Source organism: Podarcis tiliguerta, assembly GCF_965153285.1.
Source record: "Podarcis tiliguerta genome assembly, chromosome: 2".
NCBI classification, from domain to species: Eukaryota; Metazoa; Chordata; class Lepidosauria; order Squamata; family Lacertidae; genus Podarcis; species Podarcis tiliguerta.
Genome location: NC_139535.1, coordinates 88,253,799 through 88,271,740, shown reverse-complemented (window position 1 = coordinate 88,271,740; position 17,942 = coordinate 88,253,799). Strand labels below are relative to the sequence as shown.

At 41.8% G+C, this 17,942-nt stretch overlaps 1 protein-coding gene across 2 annotated transcripts in view; it reads left to right on the top strand.

Annotated features, from left to right (window-relative positions):
* SAP30BP (SAP30 binding protein) overlaps nt 1-12,925 on the top strand; it is a 32,458-nt gene extending 19,533 nt beyond the window's left edge. The window contains exons 5-11 of one of the 2 annotated variants that reach the window (XM_083429956.1): nt 6,418-6,506; nt 7,616-7,707; nt 7,859-7,919; nt 8,632-8,683; nt 9,093-9,151; nt 9,976-10,057; nt 10,766-12,925. In XM_083429956.1, the coding sequence (XP_083286082.1) occupies nt 6,418-6,506; nt 7,616-7,707; nt 7,859-7,919; nt 8,632-8,683; nt 9,093-9,151; nt 9,976-10,057; nt 10,766-10,947 (617 nt within the window). In that variant the 3' untranslated portion in view covers nt 10,948-12,925. The remainder of the gene's footprint in view (nt 1-6,417; nt 6,507-7,615; nt 7,708-7,858; nt 7,920-8,631; nt 8,684-9,092; nt 9,152-9,975; nt 10,058-10,765) is intronic. The other variant, XM_083429957.1, reaches the window with a different exon arrangement.
* The last annotated feature ends 5,017 nt before the right edge of the window (nt 12,926-17,942 follow it).

Genomic DNA, 17,942 nt, shown 5'->3' with positions numbered 1-17,942 from the left:
AGCTAAAAGGGAAGGCTTCAGCTTTTGTATGCAGATCCTCTGTACTGCAATACTTTACTTAAGTGCAAAGCAGTTTCACATTCTTTGAAAATTTGTTAATGGAGGCGCATTTCCCAAGGGGTGAAAATGTTTGTAAAAACTTCCCTGCCAGTACAGTCATACCTTGGTTCTCGAACACCTTGGTACTCAGATGTTTTGGCTCCCGAACGCCACAAACCTGGAAGTGAGTGTTCCGGTTTGCAAACGTTTTTTGGAAGCTGAACGTCCGACGGGGCTTCCGCAGCTTCCAATTGAGTGCAGGAAGCTCCTGCAGCCAATCAGAAGCAGCACCTTGGTTTTCAAACCGTTTTGGATTCCCGGAATGGATTAAGTTCAACAACCAAGGTACAACTGTATAGACACATATTGAATTGGTCACATCTGTTAACATTTTATTCCCATTCATAGGAATTGCTACCTGTATAAACTGTGGTTCTGATACTAGTGGCTGCATCTTGCTTCTTTGAAGAATTTTCTGATTCAGCAACTAAATGTACCTTAGAGCAGAGACTCCCAAACTTTGATGTGCGAGATTCAGGTGTCCCATAGCATGTCAGTAAAAATGCAATTAAAAATCATATGGCTCTTAGGACAGCACATTACAATTGCCACAACTAGCAGAAAAATCATTAGGTGGTTGCCCACGACCCCCAGCAATTTTCAAGTAGTCAGGTGTCTTAGAGCATTATGTCTCAGTGTCTTAGAGTTACAGCATCACGTGGTTCACTTTTCACACTACACATGGGTCCTGCTTTACTAATGTTCACTATGTGAAAATTCACTTATCCAAATATGAGGAATTAGTACCCAAACCATGCTATACACACCAGAGATTCAGATATCTGAGCAAATAACATTTTTTTTACTTCTTTGTTTGCCTTTTGCTGGTTGGCTAAAGAATGGAGGGGGAGTAATAAGATTTTTCATGGGGGGTTGACTTTTGGGTGTCAAAAATCCTTGTTCGGGAACAGATTACAAATTTTGCCATAGGAATCAATGGAAATTGTTGGTTCATTATGCAAATGCTCACTTAACAAATGATTCCCAGGGAATTCATTGTATTTGGTAAGCGGGACCTGTGCATATATGCAAAATTCTATAGCCGTTTTTCAGTGTATATGAAAATGTACACAGTACTCTAGAGCTTGTATACAAGAGTTGCAAATGTATCAGATTAGAAAAGATCAGAATGTGCTGATCTAGTTCTGCATTCTTGAGCCCACAAACAGAAGTCAGTAACTGTAGTGGCCTTTCAAAATTGGATGACTCAGTGGCATATTGATGCCTCATATACTTCCCTACAGTTCTATTGTTAGTTGCCAGGAAATAACGAACACCCTCTCTCCCAGGCATGAAGTTATAGCTGGCCCATCCCATTTGAGACTGAAGAGGATTTAAGTAAATAAATGATGCTTCCTTTTGGGTTAGCATTGTGGGGAATGTCTCAGGGTGATTTTGCACACTTGGCTGCAGTTCACCAGCTGGCTGTAAATGTGTAAAATAATTTAAAAGCACTATTTGTTTGTAGGGCTTATTATTCAATGCAAGATCAACTGCAGAATGTGTTATTTAATGAAGAACAAAGTTGACCATCTCTCTATACCAGTGTTTCTCAACCTTAGGTCCCCAGATGTTGTTGGACTACAACTCCCATCATCCCTGAGCTCTGGCCTTGCTAGCTGGGGTGATGGGAGTTGTAGTTCAGCAACATCTGGGGACCCAAGGTTGAGAAAGGCTGCTCTATACAGGACCCTATAAAAGATTTATAACTACGTAAGTGGTGAACCTGCAGCAAAATGTGATGCGGCGCTCCTCTTCAAGATAATCATCCTTCAGTTTCCCCACTCCCAGTGGTCAGCATTCCATAACCACTGAGCAGACTCAGTCCTTACTGCATTGAGGGTGGGATCAGTCCATCTCTGCTTAGAGTTTATTCTAAAAATACTTAAGCAAACCTTGGGGTTCCCCCAGCCTGCTGTTACCTCCCCTTTATGGGTGGGAGATGCTGCTTAGTCTAATGGCAACTAATTATAACCAGTTAATAAAAGCATGCTAGTATCAATCTACTTTCACTTTAATCCATTTAATACTACAATGGCACCTCGGTTTTCAAATGTCTCCATTGACGAACCTTTCAGTTTTCAATCACCGTAAACGTGGAAGTAAATGCTTCAGTTTTCGAACACTTTTCAGAAGTTGAAAATGCCACGTGGCTTCCATATTGAGGCTTCTGTATTGAGTTTTCGGTTTTCAAACGTTTCAGAACTCGAACGATCTTCCGGAATGGATTACGTTCGAAAACCGAGGTACCACTGTATTCCAGACCATGATCTAAAATAGCCCTTAGAGTGGGGTGAATTACTGGTAATAGTAGGTAAGCTTATGGCTGTCTTAATTCCAAACCTTTGGCCTGGCTAATAAAACTAGCTTTGTTCAGTTCCTCTTGTAGCCTGTTGGCAAAAGCATAAACTTTAAAGGAGTTCCCCAATATTGTTGTGGAGACTTCTTCCATTATTCTTCCCTTCAGAAATGCATTGGGATAAAAAACGTAATTGAGAAGCATAATGATAGAATTAGATGAGCTAATTCCTTCCTTATTTCTTACTACATATCTTTGTCTTGTTTTGGTATGCTGGAGGTACTAGCTAAAATTTGTAGACCTTGTTTGGATCCTTTGCAGGCTAGAATCAAGCAAGGAACTACTGCATTTGTCCTCAAGACCAGCCAGCAGCTTAAATTGCTGCAGCACCTTAGCTGGAGTCAGTCATCTCTTTGGGGATTTTCATCCATATTCATGGCATGTCAAATAGCCAACTGTGGACAGTTGTACAATCCCAGTTCTGTGTTTTGGTTTTCACAACCATGGGCTAGGGACACGTATGGTGTCAAAAGCCTCCCTGCTACACATTTAGACATGTAATGAATTTGGGCAGCCAAGCAGCCACTAGGACACTTTAAATGTGATCATATGGGAACGATTCCCCGTGGTGGGTAATTGTTTGTATCAACCCCAATGCAAAGCTTCTGGTCTTCACAGCATGCATGGTTTGGCTTTCAAGAGGCATTAAAGGCTGTATTTTGAGGAAGGATTTTAAAGGCACAAGCATTCCAAGAAAATGTTCGTGTTTTGTGAGGCAGCAAAGAGGAACTGTAAATCTTTTTGAATTGAGAGAAAAGCCTGGCCCTGTTGATGTACAGGGAAGTAAGACAATAAAAGTTTTTGGCTGGTCATCAGATGAAAGAACCGGAAGGTGATGTAGTACTATAGAAACCCTTGAAGTGGCCAGTAGATTACTAGGAAAGGAGAAAGATGCCTGTCCGATTTGTGGGTAAAAAGCCAACTGGGCAGATCTGGTACCTTATATATATGGCTTGTATTCTAGCAATACAATTCCAGTTGTAGATTTAGCCCCAGCTTATTGGTATATGTTCCCTGTGGCTTCCATTGCCTTAGCCAAGCCCTTAGTCAAACCATAGCTTCAAGGTATGAATAATTATTTACTTCACAAGCCAGAGGTTGGGTGTGCCTATAATGGTGAATCATGCTGATATTCAGCTTCCTGCATTCCCCTTGCAGTACGCCTTAGGCTGGAAGCCAGCAGGCGCGCACACCCAGTCAAACGGTACAACCAATGTCAGGTCACCACACCTGACTGGCACAAAAGTGGATTTGATCTTTGGGGGAAATGACAGGATGTAGAATGCACGAAATGTCTGAAAGTGCGCCCTGGCAACATATATTCATTTCCATTTATTGCGGAATTAAGGTGAAGGCAGCAGGTGTTATACACTATACAATGTTGTGCATTTCACACTGCTTAAATTGCTGTAACAAAATTTATTCCTGAGACTACCTCCTTGATTTCAGCACATTGATAAACAATTGGTTCTTGGTTAACTTTCTGTGTCACTCAGGAGATTATATAGGGGCTTCCCCCCCCCCCCACCGCTTAGGGCACTTTTTATGGCTACTTGCTAACTTTTGTTGCCGTTATCGTAAGAAGCGCCTGATGCACATGTCTACCAGCCATTTCCTCTTGGGTGCAGATTGGCATGCAGATAGAAGGTGGGGCATACTCTTATGACAGAAAAGAGTGAGGCCGAGAATGGGGAGGGGGATAGTGAAAAGTGCACAAGTCTGAGTTCTGAAACAAACTTTCAGCCATATAAAAAGCTAAGTCTCAAGAGAATGCTTCTTGATTCCCTTACATACTGAGCTCTGGTGTAGTCAATCATAGGAGAGCGACCAATATTCAGGTGTTAAAATATTAAACTATTCGCTACCAAAGAAGCTCATTAAATTTATTTAGAAGGCATGTGCAAGGATGCAATAAAATCCCAAACCAAATTATTAGAGGAAAACATATATAGATGAAACTAACAGTATTTGCTGCCTAATTGTAAATGCCATCTCTCTAGCATGCCACTTCTGGCACTGTTTGCCATTCCCTGAGCTCCCGTCAGTGTCTTCTGTAGAACAGTATTAAATCCGTTTCCTGCCTAACAAGGACCCTCAAGAAAACACAAAAGCCTAATACCTAGCTAGCTTTAAATTGCACCTGAGGTTTGGGTATCTGACTTCATTAAAGTCTTTTTAAAAATCACCTTTTCCCTCAGATGTCTGGTCTCCGTTGTAATGAAACATCGGTGGTACCACCACTTGGTACTTGAGACATTCTTAATTAGAAATGGACACACCCCTCACATCACTGGCTTTGTAACCTATAACAAGTCCGTAGCTTGTTGTCAAGGGGCTCTGGAGCCAAACTGTGTTCCTCTGGGGATGTTGGCAAGATTTCTGTTCTTCACAGAAGCACATTCTCTGGAAATGCCAAAGGACATTTCTTTGTTACTTGTGACTGCTAGCGAACTTAACCCTAAATAGCATCCTAATGGAAGAGCATGGTGCTGGAGAGGAGGGCATGGGAGATGCCCAAATTGCAGAATTCTGAAGGCAGAATTATAATTTTAAACTGAGGCCCAGGTGTTTGTTTGCCTTTGATTACGGTGGATACAAACATGACAAGACACCAGTGGTAAAAAGCTAGACGCAGATGCACGGCTAAGTCTTCAGACAGTTCTATATGCTCATGTTTGTAGAGCCGTCCTGTCTACAAAAGGTTCAGAGCAGATAAGAGTAATAGGAATATAGCAGAATATTTTGCCCCTCCATCCTTTGATGGACATAAGAGTCAGTCCTTCAGTTAATATTAACTGGAAGCAAGTAGTGTAATGCAGTTGCTTGTGAACTATAACGCCTGCCTGCTACTGGGGAAATCTTTCTGCCGACACAGGCTGCTTGCGATGTAAACATTACTGCCCCCAAACTAGGAAAGTTCTAATCGTGTTATTATTATATTATTTAAAAAACGGAAAAATGCAGTGGAAAAGGGATTTCCAGGATGAATGCCCCCACCCTGCCCACTTTTTAAGTAGCAGCCTGTTTTCAAGCTCAAAGAAAAGCATTTGTTCACAAACGGCATATTGTCTGAGCTTTTCAGGCCAAGACTGAAGGCAGAGCCTGATGCCAAGGAAAGGGACAAGAGCGTGGTACACAGTGTCGCCTTGGAATAATGTCCTTTTGAAGAGCAGCCTTTTTCCTGTACTTGTAGAAACATTGTGTCTAATTCTCTCTATCACCAACAGCCCACATGCATTTAAGAACAAAACCTGGACGCTGCTGCATGTTGGTCAGGTTATGCCCCTATTTTGGCAGTTGTGATACATTTTAAACAAGAAATGTTCAGCATTTGACCTGTATCTTGTTCCAGTTCTCTTTAAACAATTCTCTGCTGCATTCAGTTCTTTGATAAACTTCAGGCTTTCACTTATCCCTTTTAAAAACTGATTTGCCCACATAAGTTTAGAACCATCATATTTTGAGATGCAGATTTTGGAAATAATTGCAATGCCAAAATTCTTGGTCATCAATGTTGGGTGAAATATTTAACTGGCAAGAGGCACTGATCAAACTTCTCGATGCTCCCGTGGTAGTTCTTAAACTGAACAAAGTCTAAACAATAATTGTCTGTGGCTAGCAATTTGCTTTAAGAATAATCAGCAGTTGTTGCGTTTATTAGGTACTGTGCCTTGCATATGAACCAGTTGTCACCGTGATCTAAGCCAATGCTAATAATATATGATAGTAAATATGAAAAACACTTTCCCCAAAAAATTAAAGCTGAAGAATTGCGTTAAAGATAGAAGCATTGAGCTTCCAGTTTCCTGCATGTCTGCCAATGCACTTGCTTCTCAGTCTTCAGAAACCACTGACAAAAAGGGGATTGTTTCTTTTTAAGATCAGAAGTACAGGAACTTAACATGCTTAAATCTCTTTAATGCTCTTTGCTATTCTAATGGCCTCCTTTCTATTTCTAGCTTCCTTCTCTGAGCGAGTAAGAAACATGTCTCCTGATGAGATCAAAATTCCTCCGGAACCCCCTGGCAGATGTTCCAACCACTTACAGGTCAGCTTAATTTTTCATTTTTCAAATCCTATTTCTGTAACCCATGTCATATATTGTATCTTGTTGAGGTTTTGACTGTAACTTAAAATTCCACAAAGGTTGCTGGTGTTCTTAACCACCTTTTTGTTTCAGCCAGCCTTGCAAATAATTATTGAATTTGCATATTCTTGCTGAGCAAGGCCTTCCTACCTTTGCCTTCCTACCCCAAGCCCTACCCAACCCCCTGAAAACCCACTCATGAAGGTCAAGGAGCCTTCTGGAATGGTGTTCAATGTGGTATGGAGAACTAAAATGGGCATGAGACATAGTGGTAATCTGGTCCTCCTCTGCCTTTGAGCTAGGGCACTGTCAGTGGGCGGTTCCCTAAACCAAATGGATGGAAGGTTCCCTGCTCCTGATGGGATTACACTCCCTCTGAATGAGTGAATATGCAGCTTCTGTATCCATTGCTGTCACCTGAGGCTCAGGTGGCCTCAGTGATGCAGAGTGCCTCCCATCAGCTTCGGCCGGTGCAGAATTCAGCAGCCAGGTTGCTTACCGAGGCAAGATAGTTTGAGCATATAACGCCAATCCTGGCCCAACTCCATTGGCTGCCAATTAGTTTCTCAGCCTAATTCAAAGTGCTGGTTATGACCTATAAAGCCTTAATTAGCTCAGGACCACAATATCTCAAGCACTGCTTCTCCCTATAAGAGCCAACCTGGACCCTGTGATCGTCATCCACAAGAGGTCCGGAGGCTGGCAACATGAGAACGAGCCCTTTCTGCGGTGGCTCAATGCTTGTGGAAAGCTCTCCGCAGGAAAGCTCGCCTTGTGTCTTTAGGCGAATACATTTAGGCGAATCGCTCATCTCCCAGGCCTTTGGCTCATTAAACAATTTATGGCCATTTAAATTGGGGGGGGGGGAGGGTTTGTGTTACTGTTTAACTATGGTATGTATTTTTGTGTTTCTAAATAGTAAAGAGCCCTGTGATCCTCAGATGAAGGGCAGTATAGAAATTTAATTATTATGCCATTTAACTTCTCTTTCAACACATGTGTGTTTGCTGTGAAGCATTCTGGAATATTTCCACTGCTTTGTATTGATTCTATGACGCTTTTCTGTGTAGGACAAGATACAAAAGCTGTATGAGAGGAAGATAAAAGAGGGCATGGACATGAACTATATCATTCAAAGGAAGAAAGAGTTCCGCAACCCAAGGTAAGACTGTCTGGTTGCATCTAAAGGGTTCCACAAGCTACATATAGTCCTCTTCTATATTTGTAACCTCTTCAGTGAGAGGAGGGCCTAGTTAGATATGAACAAAGATGTGCAACGCTGAAAAACAATGTACTTTGATTGTTTATTTCAGCATCTATGAGAAGTTGATCCAGTTCTGTGCGATTGATGAACTTGGCACAAATTACCCCAAGGTGAGTGGAACAAATAACTTGGGTGGGGAGGGGGGATGTTAGTTAGGATTCCTGACGTCTGTGAGAATAGGTTTCTATTCTCCAGGTTTTTTAGACAACTGGATGAAACAGTCCATGGAATGCAAGCAGTTTCCTGTCTTTAATACCTCACACCGTTAGAATTGATGAGGGGGAGAGCAGGGCCTTACTCACTGGTCCCGTCCCTTCCCATCATCCAGCTCTGTCAGTATACGCATTTGAAGATAAACACGTGGGTTTGGAACTTTGCATGATTTAGGATCCTAGCCATGACAAAGATGCAATAGAGGGGATGGGGCGAATGAACATAGCCCCACTCTCACCTCACGCAGTTCTGGCTAAATACCATCTGCACAGAATTCAGTACAGTCTCAACGTTCTGCTGTTACTGAGTTACTCTTCCCCATAGTTGTGCCAAAGTACATGACCTGATCAAGGCATTTAAGGGATGAACGTTCTGTGACAGCTAATCCCCTGGTCACCATTCTCTGTCCTTTAGCACCATCTTTCTTTCCCATTTGGATTCTAGCTGTCAGGATAACGTTGTAAGGTCTATAAACTTTTATATATTGACTTTTTTTTTAAGGAAATAAACAAAACTGGAATGCAAAATTAAGAGCATTGCCTTCTAACTTGATATACTGTATATCTTAAAATTCATATTTACGTAACTTTTCTTTCTCTTCTCTTTTAGGACATGTTTGATCCTCATGGGTGGTCTGAAGACTCCTATTATGAGGCACTAGGTATTGCATCCAGTTTTTGTTTTGATACCCTCTCTAGTATTCGTGAATGATTCTGGAACTTAAGAGATGGTTTAATTGAACCTATTTATCTGTACGGTGCCTTTTCTTTAAGGAGCTCAAAGCACTGTACATGGGGATCTATACCACACCCCCCCCTTTTATCTGAATGGGAAGAAACTAGTTGCTTGTTGGCTGTGTCCTGGGGAGAATATTTTTATTGGAAAGGGCTCTACACCGAAAATATTTTTTTGGGAAGCAGGCACACTTAAGAATCCATGCTATCAGTGTCTTCTTAAGTGTTGTCGCCCTGTTGATCCTCCTGACATGGGAAGCTCTAATGTGGATTCAGAATTGCTTTGCGGTGTTGAATCTATTGAGTGTGCTCACTGTTCTATGGTTCTATTTCCAGCGAAAGCACAGAAAATTGAAATGGACAAGCTGGAAAAGGCCAAGAAGGAGCGAACTAAGGTACCAGATTATAACTTCAAAATATAGAGAAATTATTATGATCTGTGCTCCTTCTACTGAACTTAATCCAACTGCTTAGCCACCCAATCACTAAATTTCTATTAGTCACACTGAGCAAGTCAGAAATTTGCTTTTTATATGGGTTACCAGTATTCTTGAACCAAGAGCATGAGATGTTATTTGTGATACTTCACAATTTATCTGTGCATTCATGCAGAGCCACCCCATTGCTATCCATCATAAAACAGAGCAGACTAAATTAGGAGAGGCCTGAATTTGTGTACATTACCCAAATAGTTAGCAAGACATGCGCACCCCTTTACGTAGCAGTTTAGAGTTTCCTGGCAGCAGATATTTCTGTGGCTAACTTCTTTGTCTCCGTCATTCGGTTTGCCCCTTTTGTTTTACTTCCTGTAATAAGTGCCCAGCTCTGTGATACTGTTTTCTCCCATGATCACAGACTTGGAGACGTGTGCTCAGACTGTGGTTTCTCTGGTTGCTAGATTGTCATCTGTAATGCAGACCATATAAGTCATGCATGTAGAGACATGAATTGCAGAAGCATAAATTGTACAGTGAAGGAACGTGAGATTCTAACCTCGTTATTTGAAGTTATCTTATGGGATTAGAGAAGGACTACTATTTGTCCCTCCAAAATTGCTCCGAGTCTGAAGATGGAGTTGGTCCCCTTGTCTGGTGTGTGGGTGTGTCTTCAACAGTCAACAAGGATGTCCTGCTCATAAACCCTTTTTTTGCCATGTTCCTAATGCCAGCAAATAGGTATTATAAGTACAGAATATGATTTGCTTCCACTTCTTTTCTAGATTGAGTTTGTAACAGGCACTAAGAAAGGAACAACAAACGCTCCCTCTACAACCACTACAACAGCCAGCACTGCAGGTGGTGGTAAGTTAAACATCCTGACTTTGCATCTTAATTCTGGAATCTTAACTCTGGAACACACAAAAGCCATGGAATCTTCATCATATGTCTCTTCCTTTTGGCATTTACTGTGAGAGAGCAAATAAACTGCAAATTATGTTTGGCACCTGAAAAGTTTGCCCCCAAAAACTACAGGATCTGATTTTTTTTTGATGAAAGCAGAAAACTCTGATTCTGTAGGCAATACAAACTGAGTAACTTAGAACAGAATTCATGAAACTGTAAAATTAAGTATCTTATGTAATCCTATCTGCAGAAGTTGAGCATTCTTACCAGAACAAGCATGCTGATAGACACTAGTAGAAGTGTTTTGGAAAAAAGGGGGGTAGATCACTGCCAGATTTTAATTTTGAAAGTAGATCGCAGTCCCTCGGGAGTTAGCCACCCTTGGATTAGTAGAATCCTTCTCCCTGATGTACTAGACTCTCACTAATAGGGGGTTACTGATATGAAGAAATAATTCAGTTATATGCATTCTGCTACCAGAATTCTAAATTGGGACAGTCATAGGAGGGCTGTGCAACATGCTTTTTGGAGCATGTAAGTTGGTTCTGTCAGCATGGAATGGCTGAAAGCGTCATCATTTAAGGGTTGCTCTTCAAGGAATGGTGACAAAAAGCATCTTGTCTGATCTTGGCTGCTGAAATTAATGCTTGCTTTTTACATACACAGATGCACAGAAGAGGAAAAGCAAATGGGATTCTGCCATTCCTGTGACAACAATAGCTCAACCCACCATTCTCACTACTACTGCAACACTGCCAGCTGTGGTAACTGTCACAACCAGTGCAAGCGGCTCCAAAACAACGGTGATCTCTGCAGTTGGCACCATAGTGAAAAAGGCAAAGCAATGACAAGTGCAGTGAAGAGACTGACTATAAAGTTTTCCCCCCCAGACTGCTTCATGCCAAAAGCACCACTTGCCGAAGTCAAAGGGGTAGGAGATACTCTCCTTCTGGTGCAAAAACGAAAAACTGTTTAAAAAATGGACACACAAGAGGAGGAGGAGGTGGCTATGCATAATCACAATAGATATCTATGCGTGAAGAAGCTCTCTTTGTTGGAGGAGCTGCCCCTTACCGAGTTGCGTGCAATGAAATGTCAGTGTGTAAATATTAGTTCACTAAATGTTGTATTATAATTGTGACTGTCTTAGGATCCTTTGAACTCTGTGAAATGAGAATTTGAGCAAGAAACTACTGAAGTCAATCAGTTGCACTGTGAACCATTCAATACTGAGTAACATCTACTTGCTCTCGTTTCTCATCTCTGCCTCCAGCAATTATAGGCAGGGGTGCCTTATTAAGTTTTCCTGCAGATAATTGTAAGAGTCATAAAGAATTGATTGTATATATGCTCAGTTTCATGCAAACCATGATAGAGACTTGTGTGGATTGCCCTTATGTATGTCTAGCCGTTTGAGAACCATTGCACATAATTTGGACTCTACTAAGGAGAAGGAGCTTGTGAAACAGAAAGAAGCACCAAATAGTTTCTACAGATGTAAGCTGGTGCCAGAGCTCATTTGCCCCCTTTAAATGTCAGTGTGCATGTTAGTGACATAGGTACCAAACTGTATAATTGCAATAATGCTGCCATTTTCACCATTCTAATGACAAAGATGCTGTTGATTTGTATAAGCTTTCTTACCTGTGTAACTGAACTTTGGAATATAAAAACATTTTTTTTAAAAAAAAAATTGCTGCTGGTGTTTAATCTGCCTTCCATTCTAACTGGTAGAAGAATTTGTAACACAGGTGGAGGGGAGAATGCTAGGGGTGTTGTTGCTATACTTTTAACTCATAGAGTCACATACAGTGGTACCTTGGTTTAAGAACAGCTTAGTTTATGAACAACTTGAATTAAGAACGCTGCAAAGCCGGAAGTAGGTGTTTTGGTTTGTTAAGTTTGCCCTTGGAAGCAGAAAATACCACTGTACTCATAGTCATTTCTGTTAACATAGCTGGCTGACGTCTAAAAATTGGACATAAGAGCCCTGTTCCCACACAGTGGCCAACCAGACTTCGGGGAGGAAGTCCACAAGTGGAACATGACAGCAACAGCATTCTCCTGCTAATGATTCCCAGCAACTAATATTCAGAAGTATCAAGACTAGCAGAGTTAATTTGTCTGCAACCCCCTTTTAAAACAATCCCAAGTTGATGGCCATCTATGGAAAATGACAGTGTAAAAGCTTAGGCCTAAAAGCACAAGAAAGGTGGTGCATACTGGAAACTATGTACTGCAAAGTGCTCCAAGGGGAGGCTTCAGATGGTCAGAATGCAGCCTCTCAAGTCGTCTTCTGCACTACCTTGATTCTATCCAGAGACAGTTCATGCTACTGGTTTGAATATGTGAATGGTGTAGGCCTTTATACCTCAGCTAACCTCTCCCCCATATATGTTAACATCAACAAAATGCCTTTGAAGATTAAATCTGTGCACTGTTGGCACAGAAGCTCCCTACTAATGGGGCCGGTTATGGAATGAGTTCCCTAGGCATGCCTACCAGTATTCACCCCTGCAATCTTTTCAGAAGATTCTAAATCAAAACACAAAAGTCCCAATTGTCTGAAAAAGTGTCCCATTAATTGCAATCCTCTGCACACTTGCCTTTGAGTAAGCCCCAGCTATGCCTAAGATTGAATAATCAGTCCTCTGCTGTTGTCAGTCCTCCGTATTAACTTAGCTGCTCCTTGACTTGGGGTGTAGTTGACTTTTTTAATTTGTTTTTTCATACTTGGTTTTGTTATATTGATTTTGTAAATTGCTTTGAGCAAAGAGAAGAAAGCTTGGCATGGTTTTTTATATTAAAAAAATACTTACAGGTCAACATTCTTGCCTCTGTGCTTATCAAAACAGGAGTGAAAATAAAAAGTATGGAGATTTTGTAAAGGCTCAGAAGGGCATGCTCTGGATTGCTTTCCTTTCCACACCCCTCTTCTGAAAAATGATGGTGTTTGTGAGAGATCGTTCTGCTGAGCTTTATCATATATCCTCTGACAACTCCCTCGCTGCCCTCAAAATGAGTCAGAACTGCTGCTGCTATTGAGTCTCCTGGAGGAGACGCTTTATAGTCAGATACAGCTGCTTTCTTGCGGCTGACTAGCTGTTCCTTGTTTTCATATTCATATTCAACTCTCAGTGCACCCACTGAAAGGAACATTTCTTAGATCATATGTTAAGTCTACCTGGAATAAAACTTAGTTGAATACCACCTTTTGTTATGGTTTAACCTGCTTTTAAATCTTGGGCACAACTCTGGCTATTTTCATTGCATGCCCACAGTGAGTATGAAACTAATAGCAATTTGCTAAGATGCTGTGGCAAAGTTCCTCTCTGCCCTGCTACCCCTCCAAGTCTGTTCCAGATTATCAACTTGATGCCATGCTCTCCATGATGAAGGTAACCCTCTGGAAAGAGACCTCACCTGCTGTAAAATGTAAGAAGTGGGTCCTAAGACCCTTAATCCTGCTCCTTAAAATACAATCTGAACAAAATTGGTGAAGCAGCAAAGAGTTTATTGAATACATACGTTCTTGCAAGAGCCGTTGTCCAAAGTAGGCAAACCCAAAAGTTACAAAGCATAAGCTTATATTCCCTATACCCAAAGCGGAACTTCCCTTCCTTGTCTCCCCATTAGATGGGTACTAAAAGGTTTACAGCCTATCACAACCCCCTAATTTACCTACTAACATTCTTGTCCTCGTTGACATCTCTCATTCCTCAGATTTCGACAACCACCACTTCTGTTTACTGTATTCCTTATTTGGTCTATGTTTCTATCCATTTACATACTGACGCAAGCGACAGAGCCAAACCTGACCACTAGTCCCAGTTGCAAGCATTCTAACCACAAGCTGTTTTTAGTTCCAGCATTGTGACTTATGTGAAAAAGCAACATCCTCATTCCTCACACCTGCATTCCTTGTAGGCATGTTCTAAGCCTAGTGAGCCATTGGGGGAGATCTATTGATCATTAAAACCACATGCATCACAGGCAAATTGGGTCTGATTCTATCTCTGACATCTCCAGGTAGTGGGAAATTTCCTGTCTGAAACCCTGGAGAGCTGCTGCCAGTCAGAATTGACGCTACTGAGCTAGAGAGGCCAAAAGTCTTGACTTGAGTAAGGCAGCTTTCACTGATCCTGTAACTCAGAGCAAACTATCACCAAAGGAACTGCCTCTCCCTACTGCTGTTTACTCCTGACATGTATTGTTTTCAGCCTTCTGTAAGCTAGGGTTACATATTCAACTAACTTTTACTGAGAAGTAAATGGTCATGGCTAACTTAGGTCCATTAGTTTCAATGGGCCTACTCTGAGTAAAAGTTAGTTGAATACAGCCCTTAGTGTCTGAACCTTCTTTTCCTCTAGAAACACCCTTCCTTGGCATGCTAGAACAGCTCCCATGCGCTGCAGCTCTCAAAGCTACACAGTGGAAGCAGCAGCAGCACACACCCATAGCCTCCAGGTTCACCATTTGGAGCTTGTAAGGTGCGGTTGGTAAAGTTTGTTATGTTTACCTCTGCAATAAGTCCACCTGAAGGCTCAAGGAAAAGTCTAAAGGCTTTCTGTGAGGTGTGAAACTGCTAAATGGAAACCAAGTTGTCGCTCAGTGACATCAAGGGCACTAATCAAACTATTCCAGTGATGTGCATTTAAAAAAGCACATTGCATTGGCTCCTCTTGCTGGTGGGGAAAAGACTGCAGGTTCCCAGCAATAAAGCCATTTTAAGTAGTGGGATAATGCAATGTCCTTGAATCTCTTTGAAAGCAGAGATCATTCCTACGTGACAAATTGGCAGAAACAGTGTTTATTATTACAAACTGATCATCTGCAAAAGTTTTTAGGATAAGTGTATCTTTGTTCTTAGGAAAAGCAATATATACAAGTTCAAAGGCATTCTCTTTATCAGGAACTCTGATTATCATTTTAAAAAAGGAAAAGCTTTGGGACAAGCCCTTGGCTCAGCTTCAGCCCACCTGTGGAACACAAGAAGTGTTCAGTATGGGGTGCAACGAAAGAGTTTCCTAAGCCACTGTTACAATTGCATACAAAAAACTGGCCTATGGGAGGAAGCAACTAGAAACACTGCCATATAAGCAGGCATGCAAATGGGCGGGGAGGAAATGGGCGGGGAGGGGTGCATGCGTGCGTCTGACTTAAAAAGTCTTGCAAGGACAGTTTTCAACTGAAGCCAGAATATTCAGTAAACAGATATTGGAACTACAGTGGTACCTCGGGTTAAGTACTTAATTCGTTCTGGAGGTCCGTTCTTAACCTGAAACTCTTCTTAACCTGAAGCACCACTTTAGCTAATGGGGCCTCCTGCTGCCGCCGCGCCGCCGGAGCACAATTTCTGTTCTCATCCTGAAGCAAAGTTCTTAACCCGAGGTACTATTTCTGGGTTAGAGGAGTTTGTAACCTGAAGTGTATGTAACCTGAAGCGTATGTAACCCAAGGTACCACTGTACATGTTTTTGTTCAAACTACAGTGTTGGATAACCTCAGCCAGACTGGTGTCTGCTTATCAGCTCCTAAGTTTTCTTGGGATGTAGCAACTGTAACAGCAGGAAGAACGAAAGCTTAACTTTTACCTTGCTATTGTTCTACCCCACCCTCCTCCAGACAGGGCTTCAATATTGTTCTAGAACCTGGTGAGGACGAAAGTGCCAAGCCACAGATGTTTTAGGAGAAAGAGTTATGCATCCACACATGCAAAGACCACCCCATAACACCACTGCATGTCAGACAAATGTTACATGCAGCTGTATTACAAATTTGACAACAAAACACCTTTCTTGAAGATTTCGCTAAATGACTCAACATATCATGACATATATCAACAGCTGTATCATTTGGCCACCTTAGATTCATGTCAGAATATCTGCAGCAAAGTTGATCCTCCTTGGGAGGGAATAAATGTGCAAAAATACTTAAGAAGAAGAAGAAGAAGAAGAGTTTGGATTTGATATCCCGCCTTTCACTCCCTTTAAGGAGTCTCAAAGGGGCTAACATTTTCTTTTCCCTTCCTCCCCCACAACAAACACTCTGTGAGGTGAGTGGGGCTGAGAGACTTCAAAGAAGTATGACTGGCCCAAGGTCACCCAGCAGCTGCATGTGGAGGAGCAGAGACGTGAACCCGGTTCCCCAGATTACGAGACTACCGCTCTTAACCACTGCACCACACAAACTACAGAACACAATTTGCTATTGGGATCAGAAAGGGTCTCTACAGCAAAATGTGGCCAACATCCACTCCCATTTTATTAGTGGAACTGAGGCTGCAAAGCAGCTTTTCAACCATATCTCATGTGATGCGTGAGAGCCATTATTTTACTTATTGGATATTATTTATTAAAAAATACTTTCACCCTACCTTTCAATAAAATATTTTCAAGGTGACTTCAACATGTCAATAAACAGTAACTCAGATGATGATGAAGCAGCAGCTGAAAGCACTTCAAGTCTCTAAGGGTATGTGCACATCAGAGACTTAAAATGCAGCAATGTTGTTTCACCACCTATGTTTCAAGCCACACTAGCTCTACACACCAGATTGCTCTACACACCCCATGGGCATTGCATGACATCCCCCCCTGTACCTGGAACTTCCCGAGCTCCTATTCTAGGAAGCTGTAATTTGTGCATGTGAAACTGCTGTCTGAACTGTATGCACCTTAGCTTAACCACGATGTGTTTTCAAATCAGGGAAAACACAGTGAACAGGAGTATTTCTCGAGAAACTACAAGATACAGATAGACTGTGGCTAATGTCATGTGTACTTGGCTTCAAACACCAGTGGTAGGAATGCACTGGAAGCAGAATAAATGGTAATGTGCACGTATTCTAAGACTGTCCAGTTCTATACACACTTAAGGGGAGAAAGTTTCAGAAATAATGAATGAATGACTATGAAAATAATGTCATACCTATGCCTAAAAAAAGGCTGCTCTGGAATAAGGGGGTACGACCCGAAGAAGGACTGAGGTGCCTCTCTTCTCCTCTGCACAAGATTGCAGCCTAAGTGCCTGCTTCAGGTAAATAAAAACAAATAAACTTCAGCCCCTGTGCTAACACATCAGGTGTAGTTTCTGTCTCTTGACTGCTGTCCCTAAAGGGCAGGGATCTTTTCCTATGCTCACATGGAATCCTGAACATTGACAATGCTTATGGAAGCCAGCACGTCAACAGAAATTTTCAACAAAGGAACTCCAGAAATCCACAATGTTTAGAATTACTTGATGCAAATAATGTTGGGGTTTCTGTATTCCAGCCTTGTGCACAGCTGTTTTCTAAACTGGTGGTTCCGTAAAAGGTCTACTAAACCTAGCAGTGAGATTTTGTGTCTCTTCAAGTTGGTCCTACCCTCTCCAGCATCCCTTTCTGATGTGCAATCCTTGCTATTTCTGCTGCCCTTTGACAAAACTCTTATACCAATAGGTCCGTGGACACAGTGAGGTTCAAACTCAAGCTGCCTAGATCCATTTCTGTTGCACTGGGTGGGATCCAAACTTGTTCTGAGAGTGCAAGGATTTTACACTTGTGCAACAGAACTTCCCACCACCCTCTCCTCATGCACACCTCACACCCTCCCCAAATGTGCACCAGAGGGCTGAAATTGGGTTGGGTGAGGGAATTCCTGCCATAGTCATTGCCTCCTCTCGCATACACTGAAAATAAATCCAGTGAAATTAAGTTAGGTGTCTTAATAAATAGATCACCTTGACACATGCATGTTAAAATAAACATTCCCTGTGGATATTCTGCCTCATTAATTGGTGCAAGCAGTTTCACTGTCACTAAATCCAGAGGAATATGGTGAGGAGGTGAAGGATTATTCGT